Source organism: Bos indicus x Bos taurus, chromosome 14 (assembly GCF_003369695.1).
Source record: "Bos indicus x Bos taurus breed Angus x Brahman F1 hybrid chromosome 14, Bos_hybrid_MaternalHap_v2.0, whole genome shotgun sequence".
Classification (NCBI taxonomy): domain Eukaryota; kingdom Metazoa; phylum Chordata; class Mammalia; order Artiodactyla; family Bovidae; genus Bos; species Bos indicus x Bos taurus.
This window is the reverse complement of record NC_040089.1, coordinates 37,233,404-37,255,673: the sequence shown is the minus strand read 5'-3', so window position 1 is coordinate 37,255,673 and position 22,270 is coordinate 37,233,404. Positions and strand designations below refer to the sequence as shown.

Genomic DNA, 22,270 nt, shown 5'->3' with positions numbered 1-22,270 from the left:
AATTGCTTGATTCTCTCCAGAGACTTTCACTATTTCATTCACTGCCATTACTAGTGAATGAATTAAATCACTGCTTTTGTTCAGATGGTGTCACTAATGTTTCTATTGTAATCTTAATATATGCAATTTTTAAAAAGTTCACTTTTGAACCTTTCCTTCTTTTTCTGTTTAAAATGTATATGGAACTTCCATGATGATCCATTGGCTAAGACTCCATTCTCCCAATGCAGGGGGCCCAGCTTTCATCTCTGGTCAGGGAACTAGATTCGTGTGCCTCAACTAAGAGCTGGCACAGCCAAACAAATAAATATTAAAAAGCAACATGTATTTCTAACATCCTAGATATTCTGCCTATTTATTTTATTTATTGTCTGTCTTCTCCACTGTAGGGTATGTTTTTGTTTGCTGTGATAGTCCCTCATCATAAGAAGGTGCCCCATAAATAATTGTTAATAGATTATATTGCAAAGCCTCTTAATTTCGTTTGTTTGTCCTTTCTTCTTACAACCGCCTTACAATCTCCCCTCATGTTGGCATCATTGCAGCTTTCTAATTATGCTTCCTCTCAGTCTCATTAAACACAAACCTGCTAAAAGTTTTCACCTTAAATACAATTTATTATGGTTCTTTCTGCTTTAGAATTGGCTGAAACTCCCCATTCTTTCTTGTGTTGAATCTGCTCTCCTTAGTACTTTGCAGAGTGCTTATTACTTTACAGTAGTAGTTCCATCTCTCTGCCCTTCCCATGTCTAATCATGGTTACCCTCTGCTAAAAGCGTGGCAGTCTGCATATTCACCTGGATGGTCTCGCCTGTTTCTGTCTCTGTGGCGGGTCCCCATCCTTCAGCCCCAGACCATATGGCTCACTTCCATCAAAATGTAACTGAAAACTTGTTGCCAGGAAGTCTTCTGTGATATAATGAAATAATTTTTACAGTATTAAGTTATGTTTAATGTTTTCCAAAATACATTTTTCATGGAGATCAGCATACATGCTGTATTATCAATATATATGCTGACTCACATTTTATCTTTTATAAATACATTTGTGAGGTAAAACTTTATTGAGGTTAATAGGAATGCTGACTCACATTTTATCTTTTATAAATACATTTGTGAGGTAAAACTTTATTGAGGTTAATAGGAGGTTATAATGGATCTGAGCTTCCCAGGTGGCACTCGTAAAAAAACCTACCTGCCAGTGCAGGAGACATAAGAGACTTGGGCCTGATCCCTGGGAAGCTCCCCTGGAGGAGGGCGTGGAAACTCACTCCAGTTTTCTTGCCTGGAGAATCCCCATGGACAGAGGAGCGCAGCAGGCTACAGTCCATGAGGTCACAACAGTCGTACACGACTGGAGTGCCTTGGCACACACACACATAGTGGATCATGCCTGTTTATTAATATTTCAAACAAAACACATTTTACTAATGATTACAGAGGGATTTTTATTGAACTTATATTAACATTTTTATTTTCTTATTTTAGGTATCATTGCCCAGTGCCCAAGATCTTTTATGTTCAGCTGACTGTGGGAAATAATGAATTTTTTGGGGAAGGGAAGACTCGACAAGCCGCTAGACACAATGCCGCGATGAAAGCCCTTCAGGCACTGCAGAATGAACCTATTCCAGAAAAATCATCTCAGGTGGGTCCCTGCGGTGTGTGGCAGCCTATCTCTAATAGCCGCACAAAGACAAAGAAATGCTCCTTTACGAATAGAGGACGTCTCTGCTAATAGAAGGGAACGCTGGATCGGCTGTGGCGGCGCCTCAGTGCACCTGTGTGTTCGGTTAGACTCTTGTGTCTTGTTGGGATAGCCTTGCCTTTGAGCACTTTGGCTCAGCCTAGGGAGTCCACTTCCCAGGCAAGTCAGGATTTGGGAATGTGAGCAAGGGTGAGAAATAACGTTCATTTACTTTGCATTGAGTGCTTGTTTTATTGAGCATGAATTACATTGTGTTAATTCACCTAGAATCAAGGAGTTTAAAGTGGAGGAGATATTTATGGATTTTTTTAGTCCTACTTTATTTTACCAGTGAGGTTATTCAAAGCAGATATTCAGTAATTTTACTCATTCCCATGGTTTCAGCTGCTTTCTCTGTTGACTTCAAAATGGTATCTTTAGTTCAGGAGTGTCTAATAAGTCCCCTTCTTGTTGAGTTCTCCACTTCGTTATTTGAAGCTAGAGGTCCAGCCTTTAGTTTGCCTTTCCTCAAGCCTGTTGTCTCTCCCCCTTTGAGATTTATCTTAGTTAATGGCAGACTTAGTATTTTTGTCCTTGTGCACTCTCATCATGACTCTTATGTTTGCTTCTCAGTCTTTCCACTAAGTCCTAAGCTTCTTGACAGCAAGAATACTGTCTCTTGATCTCTTTAAGGCTTACATGGTGTTCAGCATGTGTAAGGCTCCAGAAGTAAGTGTTAAATAGGTGCAGAGCCAGACACAGAGCTCCAGCATCCTGGTTTGCATCCTATACTCTTTCTGCAACTTAGTCTTCATAGAAGATTAAATATCACACACTTGTGGAGATACTATGTGTGTGTATGTGAGAGAGAGAGAGAGAGCAATGGAGGTCTGTAAAGAAAACTAGGTCTGGGGATATCTATATCAGATTAGTGTTTGAGTAAAAGGTTTCCACACTCAGCATTTATCCTTCTACTCTGAGGGAAAAAAAAACAAATCACAAGAAGCCTCTCAGCAAAGCCCTTGACTGCGGTGGTTCCATGGGAATCCACAGGATCCAGTCTCTGGTTTCCTGTGATGTGTAAGATAGGTTCTCTTGATTGTTCAGTACATGTAAAGTTTGTTACAAAGTGAAGATTCAATGTCGTCCTATTTTTTTGTGATTTAGAATTGCGAATCAGGAAAAGAAATGGATGATGATAAAGATGCAAATAAGTCTGAGATCAGCTTAGTGTTTGAAATTGCTCTGAAGAGAAATATGCCCGTCAGTTTTGAGGTATGTGTTCAGCAGCGATCTCCCATTTTTTTCCCTCCTTGCTCCTCATTGTTTTAAACAAACAAACAAATAAAACAAAATTTTATTTGACAAATAAAATTTTAGCATCCTGAAAGAATTAATGTGCTCCCTTCTGTTTGAGCTGTCTATCATGAAATGATGCAGGCCCTAAGAAAACAGAGCTTACAATATCGTGGAGTCCTCTTGATCTCTTTGACTTTTCTGTATTCAGCCATTTGTTTCATCATAAAATTTATTTTCCAAATTTAAGATAATTTATAGTAACCTATAAGATTTGGCATTTTGACAAGGTCACATTGAAAATGTTCAATATATAATTAATATTTAGTCACATTTATATATTAATATTTAATTTCTTTTAAAGTTATGGAGGCCAAAATATAAATTTAATCTTTTAACTTTACATTTAACCTTTACTGATAAGTCACTAAGACATAATTAAGCAGTTCTCTAGTTTAAAACTGGATAAATATGTCATAAAATATTTGTAAAACTATGTGGCATTTAAAAAAGAAAAAATATTAAATTGTTATAATACCTCCTTTATTAAGAGATCACTAATTTTGCAACTCAAGTATTTAGGAAATAGGCAAAACCCAGGAATAAGCTGAAACAGTTGAGGAATATTTTCCTTCAAATTATGTTCTGTTCCCCAATTGGAAAGCTCTCACGCTTTACTCACTGGCAGGATCTACTCACCTCAACTGAGAGCCTGTTTTCTTTCTTAAACATAATTCTGTTACAAGTTGTGTTACCTGATTTCTCGGCCCATAGCAGATTAAAGGCAGCAGAATGAAGAAGGCAGGAAGAGAATGTACCTGAGGGCCTATTGGTCCCAGCGAGAAATGATAGGGAAAATATGGAAAACCTATCAAAAGTAACTGCATTTACTTGAAAGTCTTTGGAAGATGGGGCCTTTTAAACGCTAGATGAACAGGAACAGTTTTAAAAATGTTAGATGTCCCTAGAGGCCTTAGATGTCCTTAGTGTAGAATATTTCATGTTTATAATGGTGATCTAATGTGAGCAGTAACAGGTTGAATATTTAGTCAGTAAAATATACATGTATATTTTTTTAATTGAGAAAGATGTCCATCAAAGTGGTTAAACAGTTTTGGTGTTTCAATCTGTAAGCTTAAATTACTTGAAAAGTATGCTTATCATAAATTCCTTTATCCTCAATAGTACTGGATTATTGAGATACTGTATCTTTTCTTCATTGGTATCCAATATTAGAAGATAAAATTTTAATATAATGGTCAATGGTAAACTATTTAAAGAGGGTATTTTTTTAATAGGTCAGGCTTTTTGACAGACATAATGAAGTTTTGAGCACTTGGGTCTTAGAAGGCATTTTGCTTTCCCAAATTGGCATAGTTTAAAAAGAGCATGTTAAATACAGGATTTAGGAACATTCATAGCTGACAGATTCATAATCCTTTACTCTAGAAAGCTAGGTATTTTTATGGCAAACTTACCTATTTAAGACCATGTCACAGAGAGTAAATATTCCTTATTGTAAAATAACCTTTGAGGTCTCCATCAAAAATAGGTGATTTTTCATCTATCACCTGTTTGTGAGAAGCTTCCACATGCAAGATGTTTCATAAGTTATAGAACTCCAGTGAGACATACTCCTTATACTCCAGTAACTTATTCGCACAGAGGAGAAAGTTAGATATGTATGCAGTAATGGTATGTTTTATGATCTTAATTTTCTGTCCCATAAGAAACAGGGCAACCATAATTAGAATTGCCTTTTTTAAACTAGTAAAACACAATTTTGACCATGACTTGAATATGTTTGTTTAGATTTCTATTTTTTCCAATGTAATTCATTAAGCATCATAAGTATAAATGAAGAGTCTCTGTATAATGAGTTCATAATAGCTTTATTGAAGAAATCCATAATTTTGGTATAATTCTTAATAATTTCAATTTTGATTTTTATATGAACATTAAGAAAGATTCATGCCATAAAACCCATCTTAAGTCCCTGTATTGAATCTTTTGCCTATATTTAATAGGTTATTAAAGAAAGTGGACCACCACACATGAAAAGCTTTGTGACTCGGGTGTCAGTGGGAGAGTTCTCCGCTGAAGGAGAGGGAAATAGCAAAAAACTCTCCAAGAAGCGCGCTGCAACCACTGTGCTACAGGAGCTTAAGAAACTTCCACCTCTGCCTGTGGTTGAAAAGCCAAAACTATTTTTTAAAAAACGCCCTAAAACAATAGTAAAGGTAAGTATATGCTTGTGAATGTTAGACTATATATATATATATAAAATATATATATATTTATTATAGTGCATGCATGCTAAGTCGCTTCAGTTGTATCTGACTCTTTGCAAGCCTATGGACCGTAGCCCGCCAAGCTCCTTGGTCCATGGGATTCTCCAGGCAAGAATACTCGAGTGGATTGCCATGCTCTCCTCCAGGGGATCTTCCCCTGGTAACTCTAGCTAAAAGTTTTTCCATAGGGCAGGCACCTAAGCCTGTGGGTTATCAGCAGAATCAGGGTTGGACATGTGTCTGTAAGTGAATAGTAATTCTGTTTTGCTTTTAGACACTTGTATACTTGGGTTCATTCATTAAATAATAATACCTTGCGTATTTATAGTTTTTTATGGTTTAAAAAATACTTTCTCAGTCATAAGCACCTTTGGTAAAATTCTCATCACAATGAAGGCAGATGTTGCCCCTCATTTTACAAATAAGGTTTTATGAAACACGTTCAAAGACTTCGCTTGCTTGTGTTCACCGATCACGTGTGGCAACCTGAACTGCTGATCCATAATCCAGCGTTCTTTGGGCAGTCCACACTACTGTGTGGCAACTTCCCAAGATTTTAGGACATGGTGATAGGATGCAGAGTAATAATTGTATGAGTAACACTCACACTGATGATAGCAGCCGCAGCAGCAGACAGCAAATATAAAGCACTTGGTGTGCCAGATGGGGCTCCAGTGCTTCATGTGCTGTATCACGTTTAATCTACAGAGCAGCCCTCGGGCTTCCCTGTTAGCTCCGTCGGTAAAGAATCCTGCAATGCGGGAGACCTGGTTTGATCTCGGGGTTGGGAAGCTCCCCTGGAGGAGGGCATGGCAACCCACTCCAGTGTTCTTGTCTGGAGAGTCCCCATGGACAGAGGAGCCTGGCGGGCTATAGTCCATGGGGTCACAGAGTCGGACACGACTGAATGACTGAGCACACCTGAGGGTCATGGGATGGCTTGGTTTCTGTTCTCTCAGGCGTGAGTACCTTTTCAGAAAAATGTAGAGCCACATGGCTTTTCAGGAGGTTGTGATTCTCTTTTATGGAATCAGATTTTGCGTACATTAATCAAAAAAAAAATTAAGGCATAGTTCAGAGGAATGAGGTGAATAATAATTGAATTATTGTTACATGTTACTCAAGATGATACATAGAATGCATTAGTTATTATTAAATATGTATTAACAGTAGAAATAGTAAGTACTCAATAAATATTTTTTGCATGTTGTTTAGTCAGTAAGCTATGTCCGACTCTTTGTGACCTCATGGACTGTAGCCTGCCAAGCTCCTCTGTCCATGGGATTTCCTGGGCAAGAATACTAGAGTGGGTTGCCATTTCCTCCTCCAGGCCACCTTCCCGACCTAGGCCCAGACTCCTGCTTGGCAGGTGGATTCTTTATCACAGAGCCACCTGGGAAACCCATTCAATAAATACTAGCTTTTGTTATTTTGTATCTCATTCTGTCTGTTCATATTTTATATGTATATGAACATATCCGTGGTCTGTTTTCCTAAATTCCTTTGTATATAAAATCTACATAAAACTTCTTCATAGTGGAAGAACAGTGCTCTACATTACTGCAAAACTAGTCACATTAACTTGCACCTAATCTATTAAACTAACTCTAATCTCAAATTAAGAATAACCAGCCTTTAGTCTAAAAAAAGATCTATCATTTTTATAGTAGACTAAAAATATAACTCCTGTTACTTTTAACTGTAGCCATTAAAAGCAAGAATATTGTTGAAATGTTATTTCTGAAAGAGGGGAGAAACATTTTGAACTTTAAAAATGATTTTTTGCTACTACCTCTATTATATATGCATTTAATTGCAGAACTTTCTTCTTGTCCACCATTCAGATCTCAGCTTACACTTGACTTCCTCAGGGAAGTCTTCTCTAGTTCTCTCTGACTCCCACATTCATTTAGCCCCCTGCATTTTTCCTCACATACATCACACTTGGAATTACTTGTATCATATCTGTCTTATGTTAAAGTCTATAGATATTCTCTGAAATATAAGGTTATTTTGAGAAAGCAACACGGATACAATGAGTTGAAATTTAGGTTAATTTTGAGTATGATCAGACCTTATAATGGGCCAGTAAGTGGATCACCTTGGATAGTATCTTGGTTTTCAACATTTTAGTCACTTCCTTAAATGTCTTTTATATCTGGGTTCTACCATTCCTTATTATGCAATAGAAACAGGGAAGATATCTGTTGATGATTTACCTTGATTTTATTTAGAATAATGAAGCTATCACATTGTCTCATTTGAACCTCCTAATCACTCTGAGATGTAGATATTATCCTCATTTTAAAGATGAGGTTCTTGGTGTTTAAGAAACCTCCCTCAGATCACAGAGCAGAGTCAGGTTTCGAGTCCAGTCACGTCTGATGCCAGTGCCAGTTTCAAACTGGGTGGTTGTGAACTCCTTTTGGATTTTAATTTACTCTACAGAGTTACCTTGTTAAAATGTAAGACTACCTGATGGTGTCTTTGAATTTATATTCTCAATTTTAATGTAATTCTCTTCTACAAGGTAAGGCCTCAGAGAAGGTTTTCTGCTGTTGGAGATAAAAGTTTTCTGGATAAGATTATCCTTACTGGTTTGTTGTTATTATTATTATTACTGCTGAATGTGATTTTGGTGTTGTGTCTAAGAAATAGTTAACCTAACCAAACCAGAAAAATTTCTTCTGTATCTTCTTTATGAAGTTTTAGATATTACATTTAAGCCTATGAGCCATTTTGAGTTAATTTTTCTGTGATGTGTGGATTGAAATTTATTTCTGCACGTGAATATCCAGTTGTTCCAGTACCACTGGTTGAAAGGCTACTCTTTCTCCACCGAATGGCTTTTGCACCCTTGTTGGCCACGTGTGTATGGATCTATTTAGGGTTGCTGTTCTGTTTCATTGATTTCTTTCTCTCTCTTTATGCCAGTACCACACATACTGTCTTTTTTTTTTTTTTTAATTTATTTGGCTGTGTCACATCTCTTAGTTGCAGCACACTGAATCTTTGTTGCATCATGCGAGATCTTTTGTCGCAGTGCATGGCCTCTGGTTGTGGTGCACAGGCTTAGCTGCCCTGTGACATATGGGATATTAGTTCCCCGACCAGGGATTGAACGTGCATCCTCTGCAGTGCAAGGCAGATTGTTAACCACTGGACCGCCAGGAAGTCCCGGTACCACACATACTGTCCTGATTATTATAGCTTTATAATAAATCTTGAAATCAGGTATTTGGATTCCTCCAACTTTGTTCTTTTTTTCCAAGGTGTTTTGATTATTTTTCCTTTGTATTTCCATGTGAATTTTAAACACTGGCTTATTAGTTATTACCCAAAAAGAGCATGCTGGGGTTTTGATTGGGATTGCAGAGAACTGGTAGATCAGTTGGAAAACAATTGACTTTTAAAAAATATTGGATCTGTTGCTCCATTCACCTGTGCCTGTCCACCTATTGAGACCTTAGTTAATTTCACCAGTTTTTTATGTTTTAATGGAGTGTATCGGAGAAGGCAATGGCACCCCACTCCAGTACTCTTGCCTGGAAAATCTCATGGAGGGAGGAGCCTGTTAGGCTGCAGTCCATGGGGTTGCTAAGAGTTGGACGCAACTGAGCAACTTCACTTTGACTTTTCACTTTCATGCATTGGAGAAGGAAATGGCAACCCACTCCAGTGTTCTTACCTGGAGAATCCCAGGGACGGGGGAGCCTAGTGGGCTGCCGTCTATGGGGTCGCACAGAGTCGGACACGACTGAAGCGACTTAGCAGCAGCAGGAGTGTATATAAATTATATTATAGTTCATATATTCTTCTGTACTTGTTCTTGCCACTTAACTTTTTTTTTTCTTAAATTCATTCATCTTGATGCAGGTAGCAGTACTTAAATCTTAATTTCCACTGCTGTATGCCTTTTCACTGTATGAACATGCCATAAGGTTATTTTAGTTTTTCTTTTTTGCTATTTTAAATAATGCAGCTGTGGATATTCCTGTACAAATGAATTGGCACATTTGGGTAACAGTTTTTTAGATGAATAGACTACTGAAGAATGGGTCATGGGCTTTAGAGACATTGCCAAATTGTTTCCTAATTTATATTAGGATCAGCACTGTATAAGTTTTTGTTACTCCCCATCTTCACCAGTTGGCGTGGTCAGACTTCTTAATTTTTACTAAATTGATAAGTGTGAAATAGTACCTCACTATGGTTTTAATATGCGTTTTGAATCTTAATGAGATGAATTATCTTTTTATATGTTTTTTTCTTCTGTTAAATATCTGTTCATCTCATTTGCTCAATTTTTTTAGATTGTCTTTTTCTTAATAATTTTTAGGAGTTTTAAAATATATATTTTGGATACTGGATACATCTTTTTTTAGTTATACATATTGCAAATATCTCTTCTCAGTTGATAGCTTGTCTTCTTTCTTTTTGGTGTTTTTTGATGAATACAAGTTGTGAAACAACTCCCACTGTATTAAAGCGTTTAAAAGGATAGTTGACCCAACTTACCAATAATACCCGTGAGCCCTAAATCCTCTAGAAACCCTACTTTCAGATTCACTTTATGATTTTCCTTTATAAACTGTCTTGATTTTCATTTATTACCTCCAGTCACAGTTTTGGGGTGCAGGGGAGGAGGTGAGAACCATGGTTTCTTTAAGGATCCAGTAAGAAGTTTTACAAGCATGTTTCATATTTTGAAATTTTTTTCTTCAATTATTTTCTAGGCTGGACCAGAATATGGTCAAGGAATGAACCCCATTAGCCGCCTGGCTCAGATTCAACAGGCCAAAAAGGAAAAGGAGCCAGATTACGTTTTGCTTTCAGAAAGAGGAATGCCGCGACGTCGGGAATTTGTGATGCAAGTATGTCTCACTTTCATATTAAAAGATTTTTTCTAAACTACTGAAAACATTTAGAAATCCTAAGGCTAGAATAAAGATATGGTGGGAAGGAAGACTAGGAATTAATAGTAGAAGATAAAACTGTTTACACTTAAAGTGTTCATTCCCTCCAGATCCATCTACCAACTTGGTTGGAACATTCAAGTGTCAAGGACATGTCAGACTGGAGAGTGTGAGGTTTCAAAGGGACTATGAGCTCACCCAGAGTTCCTCATTGAGAATGCCTATCTCTAACTTAATGTGTTGCAATTTGCAGCTGGAGTCTGTTAACTACTGGGAATAAAAGACAGATGGAATTAGAAACATAATTTAGAAGGATGAAGGTAGTAGGTGAAACAGGGCCAAGAGCATGAGGTTTCTTGTCATTGGAGAAATCGAGAAAAGAGGGATAGCTGGCTGCCTGGTGAGCACAGAGGGGCTCTGAGTTGCTGAGAGATTTAAGTGCTGCTTTGTACAGCCTGGAAACTTGAAGAGTGGCTGCTGGTGTATTGGTCTAGGGATGGGGACTGGGAGTGAGGTAGAATGCCTGAAATGCCCTCCTTTTTAAATGCTACCTATCCATCTTCATTTACCAACTCAAGTCTCAGTATCATAGAAACGTTTCATTTTTATTATGAAAATTTTAAGCATATCCAAAGGTGGATGGATATGTTTAATAGTACACAATAAAGGACAGTATAATGGAAGAGCATAACGGCCTCTTGGGGACTATGCCCATCATCCAAAAAACAGTAAAGATTTCTGCTGTGCTTGGCTTTGGCTATCAGTTTTTCCTTCTTCCCTTCCTCCCTCCTTCTTTTCCTTCTTCTGAAGTTTTCTAAAGCTAATTTGTAACCACATGTCATTTTAGCCTGTATGCTTAGTGTGTGACTCTAAAACACATAGAAGGTTTTTACTTTTTCTTGCATTAGGTATGGCTCATTAGAATCCTCTAGCACCCAGTCTATATTAAATTCTCTTTATGGTCCCAATTGTTTCTGTTAGGTTATGGGCTTCCCTGGTAGCTCAGCTGGTAAAGAATCCGCCTGCAATTCACGAGACCCCAGTTCGATTCCTGGGTTGACAGGGGAATGGCTACCCACTCCAGTACTCTTGCCAGGAGAACTCCATGGACAGAGGAGCCTGGCAGGCTAGAATCCATGGGGTTGCAAGGAGTCGGACACTACTGAGCAACAACAGGCTTGTCAAAGAAGCTTTTCCAGCCAAACCTGTGGATCTCACATTTGATATAACCCAGTTACAATCAACAGATGTTAATTAAGTGCTGACCATATATGGCAGACATCTAGACTCAAACATGGTATCTCATGTTGACTAACTTCTTGTGCATGTCTAAGTTTTACCTTCCTTCCCAATTTATAACCTCCGTGTTTCTTTATCTCACAGTACCTAATATGGTGGCATGTGTATAGTAGGATCTTATAAACCTATAAGGTATATTTGTTGCCTGCCTGACTGAGAGCTAGTATGTTTGACTTTTGTTGGAGATATAAACTTATGTTGTAGTTATAAGTAAACCATGGTTGTTAACTTAGATGTCCAAGGAGGAGGGATTCTGCTGTGGTTACTAAACACGTGGTTTTCTAGATGTCATTAGGACCCAGAGCAGTGTTGTTCTAGTATTTTTTACTCTGTAAAGAATGTGCACCATTTTTCTTTTTACATTCTTAACTTTGAGGAATTCTAGAAAGTATTTTTTGAAGTCCAAAACTTGAGGGAAAAAAGATCCACCCACCCCCACACACACATTTTAGACCTGTGTTACAAATAAAAACTGGCTTTGACTTTATTAAACAATTCCTTTCCTGTGGAATATACCGAATATCCCTTTTGAAAGAGGAATTTAGAATATCTTAGGCCAGCTTCCATTTTATGGGTATTCATAAACATTCTAGTCAAACAGGAACATTTGGCTGTGCTTTTAAATGTTTTCACACTGAATTCATATTGTTTTTTCCTTCTTCTCAAAGCCCCAGTGGATTCATTACAGTGTTGCTGTAACTTCATCAAAGTAAAGGGTTTTGTATAAACTGCTTAAACAATGTTATCATTTGTTATAATGGAATCATTATTATTGAATGTGGAAGTAAATGATGTAAAGATAATATGCTCATATTTGTCTATCACCAGAAAAACGCCACAAATAAATGTGTGTTATAAAATGGATGTCCTTACTTGTATTGATTACTAGGTACAGGAAAATTTCCAGTGACACTATTTGGGCATTTAGGTCCAGAGGAAATTTTTTCTTTTTTTGGAAAGGGGTATTTTAATTTTTCAAAGAGAAAATAATGATAACTAAATTAATTGTGTGTCTGCACATTTTATTATTATATATCATATGTTAATTTTTCTACCTGTCTGTGATTAAGATCTCAGGTTTGGGTTTTTTTTTTAAGATTTCAAGTTTTAAAAAATATGTATTAAGGAAATTTCATTAATTTTTTGGTAAATGCTATTTTACCAGACTTCTTGTTAGTTTTTTGTAGACTTCATTAATGAATTAATTTATTATTATTATTTTAAAAAATAGTATCTTGAATTTTTGTTGAGGAGGGGACTGCACTGTATGGCATGTGGGATATTAGTTCCCTGCTAACTGCTAAGTCGCTTCAGTCGTGTCTGACTCTGTGCAACCCCATAGACCACAGCCCACCAGGCTCCCCCGTCCCTGGGATTCTCCAGGTAAGAACACTGGAGTGGGTTGCCATTTCCTTCTCCAGTGCATGAAAGTGAAAAGTGAAAGTGAAGTTGCTCAGTCATGTCCGACTCTTAGCGACCCCATGGACTGTAGCCCACCAGGCTCCTCCGTCCGTGGGATTTTCCAGGCAAGAGTACTGGAGTGGGGTGCCATCGCCTTCTCTGACCAGGGATGAAACCCATGCCCCCCCAGTGTGGTAGTGCAGAGTCTTAACCACTGGACATCCAGTGAAGTCCAGAGGATTTAATTTAAATGATTTGTTTAAAGACAAAAATCTAGTCATCATAAAATTATTGCATAGTAAAATAATTGAGCTTCTTTGTAGAAAAATTTACATTTTAATGTAAAAATCTTACAGTAGTCATAAATCTTGGAAGGTTTTTAGGAAGATGACTTTTGGAGGTTTACTTACATGCTTTGTTGTTATTTGGTCACTAAGTTATGTCTTACTCTTTTGCAACCTCATGGACTGTAGCCTACCAGACTCTTCTGTCCATGGGATTTCCTAGGCAAGAATACTGGAGTGGGTTGCCATTTCCTTCTCCAGGGGATCTTCTGAACCAGGGACTGAAGCTGTGGCTCCTGTATTGGCAGGTGGATTCTTTATACCACTCAGCCACCATGGAAGCCCATTTACATGCTTACTGACTTTTATAATGTGGTAAATTTTTTTTTTCTTTTGAGTGCTCATTGTAAGTGCTGGCAGGGAACCAAAGTCCTTTAGCACAGTGGTCTTTTTCAGTCCTAACAAATAACTCTGGGGTAACCAGCTACTCACAAGCTATTGAACTATGGAACTATAAAAGCTCGTGTTAGGCAAGGGGCGAATGAATAGGAAAAATGAATCTGAAAGTACTTATTCTGTAAGTAAGTCTTCAGGTGTCAGAGTAGGTCAGATGGAAAGCCAGCAGACTCAGATCTAAAATGAATGCTGTGATGGGAACCCCCTGTCCCAAGAATAGGAACCTAGAGGCAGAGGGTCTCAGGCTTGGGCAATAACTGAGATTTAAGGATGAAGGAGCCAAAGATTTGAATGAGAATGAGAAAAGGTATATAGCTTGTGAAAACAGTTGAAACATTTTTTTGCTGCTCCATTATCTTTCACTGCCATTTACTTTGGCAAGTCTTTTGACCCTCAGAGCAGTAGCAGAAGCTTCTTTCCAGCTTCAAGTTTTCCAGCAACAGCACAGGGTCTCGTGAAGCCAGGGAACAAACCAAGCACTGGAAAAAACAACAGGCAGCAGAGGCTGGCTCTAGCCAGGGACTTGAGACTTTGTGTATAGGGCCTGCTATTCGGATCAGGAGCAGGCCAACAGATACGGAAGGTGATGCGTGTTCATCCAACCCCAGGCACTAGATCGGTGCTTCTAAGTGGGGTCCATAAGACTACTGTTGATTTGTTATAATGTGGTTTCAGCAGAAAAAGCAAGATGAAATGTTTCAAAAACATTGCACAGATCTGAACTATAAAATTTCTGATAGCTGTTAAGACATCCTTTAAACATTTTTTTTATTTGTTTATTTTTATTTATTTTTTTTCTAAATTTTATTTTATTTTTTTAACTTTACAATATTGTATTGGTTTTGCCATATATCAACATGAATCTGCCACAGGTATACACGTGATTTTTTTTTTTTTTAGCAAGCATTCTGAATTTATTTATTTATTTTTAAATTTTATTTTATTTTTAAACTTTACAATATTGTACTAGTTTTGCCAAATATCGAAATGAATCCGCCACAGGTATACCTGTGTTCCCCATCCTGAACCCTCCTCCCTCCTCCCTCCCCATACCCTCCCTCTGGGTCGTCCCAGTGCACCAGCCCCAAGCATCCAGTATCGTGCATCGAACCTGGACTGGTGACTCGTTTCATACATGATATTATACATGTTTCAATGCTATTCTCCCAAATCTCCCCACCTCTCCCACAGAGTCCATAAGACTGATCTATACATCATTGTCTCTTCTGCTGTCTCGTACACCGGGTTATTGTTACCATCTTTCTAAATTCCATATATATGCGTTAGTATACTGTATTGGTGTTTTTCTTTCTGGCTTACTTCACTCTGTATAATAGGTTCCAGTTTCATCCATCTCATTAGAACTGATTCAAATGTATTCTTTTTAGTGGCTGAGTAATACTCCATTGTGTATATGTACCACAGCTTTCTTATCCATTCATCTGCTGATGGGCATCTAGGTTGCTTCCATGTCCTGGCTATTATAAACAGTGCTGTGATGAACATTGGGGTACACGTGTCTCTTTCCCTTCTGGTTTCCTCAGTGTGTATGCCCAGCAGTGGGATTACTGGATCATAAGGCAGTTCTATTTCCAGTTTTTTAAGGAATCTCCACACTGTCAGTTGTATGCTGGTTTCTACCAAACAACATGAATCAACCATAGGTTTATCTATGTGCCCTCCCACTTGAACACCTCTGCCGCCTCCTTCCCCATCCCATCCCTCTAGGTTGTCACAGAGCCCCGGTCTGAGTCATACAGCAAATTCCCATTGGCTCTGTATTTTACATATGGTAATGTATGTTTCCATATTGCTCTCTCCATACATCCCAGCCTCTCCTTCCTTCCACCCCCCAGCTACGTCCTTAAGTCTCTTCGCTATGTCTGTGTCTCCACTGCTGCCCTGCAAATAGGTTCATCACTACCGTCTTTCTAGATCCTATATATATGTGTTAATATGTGGTATTTGTTTTTCTCTTTCTGATTACTTCACTCTGTATAATAGGCTCTAGATTCATCCACCTCATTAGGACTGACTCAAATGCATTCCTTTTTGTGGCTGAGTAATATGAATGAACATTGAGGTTTTGCAAATGCTCTTGTTCAATTTATGTGGGTGATCATATGATTTGTCTCCTTAACTGATTAATATAGCAAATAACATTGATTGATTGAATTCCGAATGTTAGACCTACCTTACGTTTTTGAAATAAACTTAACTTAGTCATTATTTTTCTTTTTTTTTCACATTGCTTTGTTCAGTGTACTATTACATGGTTTAAACTAGCATTTATGTTCATGAATGAAACTAGTCTTTAAATTTTTTTTCTTTTTTTTATTTTTTAAACTTTACATAATTGTATTAGTTTTGCCAAATTATACTTTTCTTGTTGGATTTTGAAACCAAAGTGATGCTTCACTGAATAATTGGGGATGGACTCCTCTTTTTTTTTTTTATTCTTGGATGCATTTTTGTAAGAGTAGCATTATTCTTCCTTCAATATCGGGTAGAACTTGCTAGAAAAACTCTCAGAAGTTTTCGTTGTGAAAAAGTTTTTAATTGTGGTTTTAACTTCTTTGTAGTTATAGATTTATATAGTTAGGGGTTTATTCTGTGCCAGTTTTGGAAATGTGTATTGTCTAGAAATTTTCCATTTTATTTAAATATTAAAAAATGTTAGCTGAATTATTCGGTATCCCTTATTATTTTGTGATGCTGTGGAAGGTTCATAATCTCCCATCTTCATTCTTGATTGTGTCTTCTCTCATTTTTTCTTGATCAGCCTCACCTTTGGTTTATCACTGTATTAGTCTTTTCAGGGAACCAGCTTTTGGCTTTTTGAACTTCTCTGTTGTACTTCGTTTTATATTTCCTAAATTTTTGCTCTTGTTTTTAATGTTCTGTTTCTTTGGATTTATTTTGCTGTTAGTAACTACTTAAGATGAATGGTTAGCTCATTACTCTTTCTAAGCTTTTATGGCTTACATGTTTTCTTCTACACCCTCTTTAGCTGCATCTTTCAAGTTTTGACATATTGCATTTTCATTATTACTTATTTAAAATATTTCCAGTGAGATGTCTTCTTTGCCCATAGATTATTTAGATTACATTCTTTAATTTCCAAAATTGTTATGATCTTCTTGTCTGCTCCTTCTATCACTTACTGAGAGCAATCTGTAAAAATAAATCCCACTTTCACTGTGTATTTTCTATTCATATAATTTTTTTCCTTTTTTGTTTGCTGATTTAATTTTTATATTTATATTATCTCAGCATATACATGACTAAAAAATCATTACACAGCTCAGGAAATGTACATGTGGACATAAGATGACTGATGTATATTTGAATGTATGGAAGTACATACATGTGTGCATCTTGCTCACAAAAGAGAACTGTGGGATAGTTCTAATGATAAAAAGCTACTGTTTATTGAGCAATTACGCTATAATACACACTGTAGTTTACATACATTTTCTTGTTTAATTTTCAGAGTAACACTATTAGGTCATTGTATTACCCCTCTTTTACTAATGAAAAAACTGGGGCTTAGAGATATTAAATAATTTGAATCAGTTCATGGGAAATAATGGAGTTAGATTTCATACCCAAATCTGACTCAGAAGTCTTTGTTTTTAACCACAGTATTGTATTAATCTTTATATGTACTCTTCAGAAACTACTTAATGTAATCCTTTGTAAACTATATAATTTTTTAAATTTATTTTTTTGGATTAAAGATTTTTTATTGTATATAGTTGATGTACAATAGTATATGTTACAAGGGTACAGTATAATTTATAATAATTTTTAAAGGTTATATTCCATTTATAGTTACTATAAAGTATTGGCTATATGGTCTTTTCTGTATAGTATATCCTTACAGCTTATTTTATATATAATAGTTTGCACCTCTTAATCCCCTGCCTCTATAGTGCCCTTCCCTGCTTCCCTCTCCCCACTGGTATCTACTAGTTTGTTTTCTATATCTGTAAGTCTGTTTCTTTTTTTTTTATATTTACTAGTTTGTTGTATTTTTAGATCCCACATATAAGTGACATCATACAGTATTTGTATTTCTCTGACTTATTTCACTTAGCATAATATCCTTCAAGTTCATCCATGTTGTTTCAGATGGCAAAATTTCATTCTTTTTATGACTGCGTAGTATTCCACTGTGTATATAATTACCACAACTTCTTTATCCATTCATCTGTTGATGGACACTGAGGTTGCATCTTATCTTGGCAGTTGTAAACATTGCTGCTATGAATGTTGAGGTGTGTGTATCTTTTTGAATTAGTGTTTTTGGCTTTTTATATATATACCCAGGAGTGGAATTGCTGGGATATATGGTAGTTCCTTTTTTTTTTTTTTTTTTTAATGATTTTTACTGGAGTATAGTTGTTTTACAGTATTGTATCAGTGTTAAGTGTACAGCAAAATGAATCAGTTATACATATACATGTTGTCGTTTAGTCGCTAGGTTATGTCTGACTCTTTTGTGACCCCGTGGACTGTACAGCAGGCTTCTCTGTCCATGGGATTCTCCAGGCAAGAATACTGGAGTGGTTTGCCATTTCCTTCTCCAGGGCATCTTCCAGACGCAGGGATCAAACCTGCGTTTGCTGCATTGCAGGCAGATTCTTCACCACTGAGCCACCTGGCAATCATACATATCATATATTTACTCTTTTTAAGGTTCTTTTGGAGAAGGCAATGGCACCCCACTCCAGTACTCTTGCCTGAAAAATCCCATGGACGGAGGAGCCTGGTAGGCGGCAGTCCATGGAGTCGCACAGAGTCAGACACGACTGAGCGACTTCACTTTCACTTTTCACTTTCATGCATTGGAGAAGGAAATGGCAACCCACTCTAGTGTTCTTGCCTGGAGAATCCCAGGGACGGGGAAGCCTGGTGGGCTGCTGTCTATGGGGTCGCAGAGAGTCAGACACGACTGAAGTGACTTAGCAAGGTTCTTTTCCTATATAGGTCATTACGAGTATTGAGTCGGTTCCCTGTGTTATATAATAGGTCCTCACTAGTAACCTGTTTTATGTATAGCAGTGTATATATCTCTAGTCCATTCTCCCAATTTATCCCTCCCCCCATTCTGTTTTTAGTTGTTTGGAGAAACTGCCACATTGTGTTCATAGTGGCCGCACCAATTTGCATTCTCAGCAGCAGCGTACAAGGGTTCCCTTTTGTCCCCATCCTTGCCGGCATTAGTTATTTGGGATATTTTTGATGATAGCCGTTCTGACAGGTTTGAGGTAATATCTCATTGTTTTTTGATTTGCATTGCCCTCATGATTAGCAGTGCTGAACATCGTTTCATGTGCCTATTGATCATCTCCGTATCCTCTTTGGAGAAATGGGTATTCAGGTTTTCTGCGCATTTTAACGTTATTTTAAATGGCAGCAATGTGAATTTTAGTCTTTTCAGTTTATTAATTTAAGTGAAGAATACTAAATGTAGTCATGATCAACTCTCTACAATGTGAATTTTTTTTTCTTACATAAATAAGTTTATTGTTTAAAAATCAAAGAATATAGAAATATGTAAGGAAATAAAAATGTTCTAAAACTGTTGGTTGGATGGCATCACCAACTCGATGGACATGAGTTTGAGCAAGCTTCGGGAGTTGGTGATGGACAGGGAGGCCTGATGTGCTGCAATTCATGGGGTCGCAAAGAGTTGGACACGACTGAGCGACTGAACTGAACTGAACTCAAGATTCTGTCATCCTGATATAACCCCTCATAATGTCCTCAATTTTGAGGACCAGATTTCCATACTTTTCTCTGTGTATGCATTCTCATATATATATATATATATATATATATATATATATATAAAAAATATAAAAGGGATCGTAATTGCTATTTTATTATGGACTGAACTTTATATTTTTGAATGCTAGAGAGCAGAACACATTGCTTAGTGATGTTAATGTTTGTTACCAAAGCAGCTGTCATTACATTTCTTACTTTATTCCTACCAGGTCAAGGTAGGGAATGAAGTTGCTACTGGAACAGGACCTAATAAAAAGATAGCCAAAAAAAATGCTGCGGAAGCTATGCTGTTACAACTTGGTTATAAAGCATCCACTAGTCTTCAAGATCAGCTTGACAAGGTGAGAGTTAAATTTACATGGAGAAGTTCTGTCCTGTCAGAATATAAAAATAATGAGCAAGTTCTGTTCCAGTGTTCTTGACTCAGTATTGTCTTAACTAGTGTAAAGTAGATGTCAAGTTTTAACTTTTCCAAGTTGGTACTCTTATCTTCATATCTTTAAAGATACAGATTCTCCTGGTACAAAATAACCACTGTTTAGGGGTCACAATAAAATATTATAATCTTACAATTAGAAAATATTAAAAATTTGCTGTATAATTGTATATATTTTATATAATATTAGTACCAGTGTAGTGAGTTTTACCATACTGACTAATGATATATATACCCAGTTTTTTAATTTGTGCTTTTTAAGAATGGAGGTTGTTAGCCTTTATTTCTGGAATACAGCTGAAAACCCTGGAAATAAAGATCCTGAGTTATCCCTTTAGGGCAGGAGCTATATAGGACAGACATTCTATAAACTGATTTTTCTATTTACTTTAAATTAAAGGTAAACTCAGAGGGTGTTTATTTTCTGCCAAGACTTGTGTTCATGGTCCCCTATTTCTTCTGCAGCAGGTAATGACATCATTAACACCTGCCTGCATTGCAAGAGAAGCTGAGAACCCTGAATTCAGGCCTTGGCAGTTAACTTGGCAGGAACTGACTTCATTTCACTTTGTATTCAATTATCATTTTATCTATACATATGTAGAAATTATTTTTATTAAACATTTCATTTGTATGAACATTCCCAAAACAAGCTTAATAATTATTTCTGTCATAAACAATACGGTTTTTTCCATGCCATTTTCTCACATATGGATTCTATTTCAGGGATATTTTCAGTTTCTGCAGGAACACCTTTGTGAAGTTTGGAGTAAAAATGAAATTATCTATTAAAAAATACTTAGATACACTTTTTAAGGTGCTGTAAATATCTAGGCAGTTATTTTGAGTGATTAAAAATTATTTATCTGTGTGATATCACTGGAGATTTCAGTTCTGTTTTTATAACCTGGCTAGTGAATGTGTTTTCTTGTTTTAAAAGTACTTGTAACATGAAACCTAACACGTGTTCAAATTTCTGTAGTTCTTACATTGTGTATATGTTGTTTTAACTTAACACATTTATATTGACTTAAAACTGGTAAGTGATTTATAAAAATATGTCAGAATAAATCTCGTAGACCTTTATTTGTAAGTTAAATGAAAATAAAACAAAAAAACACCGGCATTAATTTCATTAATAAGAAAAACATATTTTTGCATACCCACTGTGTTATTAGTTAGGGTTCTCCAGAGGAACAGAGTCCCACAGGGAGTGTGTGTGTGTGTGTGTGTGTGTGTATGTGTGTGTATCACACAGAGACTTATTTTAAGGAATCGACCCATGAAGTTTTGGATGCTTGGCTACTCCAGAATTTGCTGGGGATGCCAGCACGCTGGAGACTCAGGAAGGAGCTGCAGAGTCTGGAGGCCATTGACTGGCAAGCTGCCTCTCGTTCCAGGGAAGGTCAGCCTTTGCTGGCCTTCAACTGACAAGGCCCACCCACAGTCTAGAGAGTCAGTTTTTTTACTCTTTAGAGTTCAGTGATTTAAATGTAAATCTCTTCCAAAAACACCCTCACAGAAACACCCAGAATAACGTTTGACCAAATATCTGAGTACCTTAGCCCAGACAAGTTGACACATAAAATTAATCATTACACTCACTAAATGCCAGACACTTAAAACTGAAGATAAGATGACTGGAATTTGGTCCCTGCACTCATGAAACTGACCAGTAAGTGTTAGGGGTGAGGAGCTTATATCACGTAACAAAAGTTACAGTATAATTAAAATTCTAGATATGTGAAGATGAGTCTGGAAAGTCAGGAGTAGTGAGATGACTATTTTTATGTGAAGTAATGTGCTTTTGAATTACTGAGATTTGAGCTTGAAAATGGCATGATCTGGTTTGCTTTCTACATAGGACAGTCCTATAAGTAATGTAGTGAATGGATATGGGCAGGACAGGACTGAAGGCAGGGAGGCCATGCTAGCAGAATTGTTCAGGTGAAAGATACTGAGGGTCTGAACTAGGGCAGTGGTGTAGAGAGGAGAGGGAAAAGACACCAGCCATGCTTCTTAAGTGTATGTGTTAAGATTTCAGTAGCAGATACAGTGCATGGAGGATACAGAAAGGAAGAATACCTGTAAAAAAGAGAGTAGCAAGAGACTTTACGGAAGAGGTGCCTGTACTTCCTTGGTGGTCCAGTGTTTAGGACTTGGTGCTTTCACTGGCCTGGCCCTGGGTTCATTCTTTGGTCAGGGAACTAAGATTCCCACAAGCAGCATGGCATGGCCAAAAATAAAAACAGTGGTAGTTGTATGCTGCAAAGATCAAGTAAGAGGAGTTAGTTAATACCTTGATTTGTCAAAAGAAGAGCTTTTGAGAATGTGACAAAAGCAATTATAAAAATAAATCTTTAAAAGTAGCTTTTGAAAAGTTGGCTTTTTAAAAAAATAATCAAGGT

The 22,270-nt window shown here is 37.0% G+C and overlaps 1 protein-coding gene across 16 annotated transcripts in view; it reads left to right on the top strand.

The window, feature by feature from the left end:
• STAU2 (staufen double-stranded RNA binding protein 2) overlaps nucleotides 1-22,270 on the top strand; it is a 303,753-nt gene that overhangs the window by 105,218 nt on the left and 176,265 nt on the right. For all 16 annotated transcript variants that reach the window (XM_027561188.1, XM_027561190.1, XM_027561200.1 and 13 more), the window contains 5 exons: nucleotides 1,489-1,648; nucleotides 2,855-2,962; nucleotides 5,011-5,223; nucleotides 10,011-10,148; nucleotides 19,636-19,767. In XM_027561188.1, coding sequence (XP_027416989.1) covers nucleotides 1,489-1,648; nucleotides 2,855-2,962; nucleotides 5,011-5,223; nucleotides 10,011-10,148; nucleotides 19,636-19,767 — 751 coding nt within the window. The remainder of the gene's footprint in view (nucleotides 1-1,488; nucleotides 1,649-2,854; nucleotides 2,963-5,010; nucleotides 5,224-10,010; nucleotides 10,149-19,635; nucleotides 19,768-22,270) is intronic.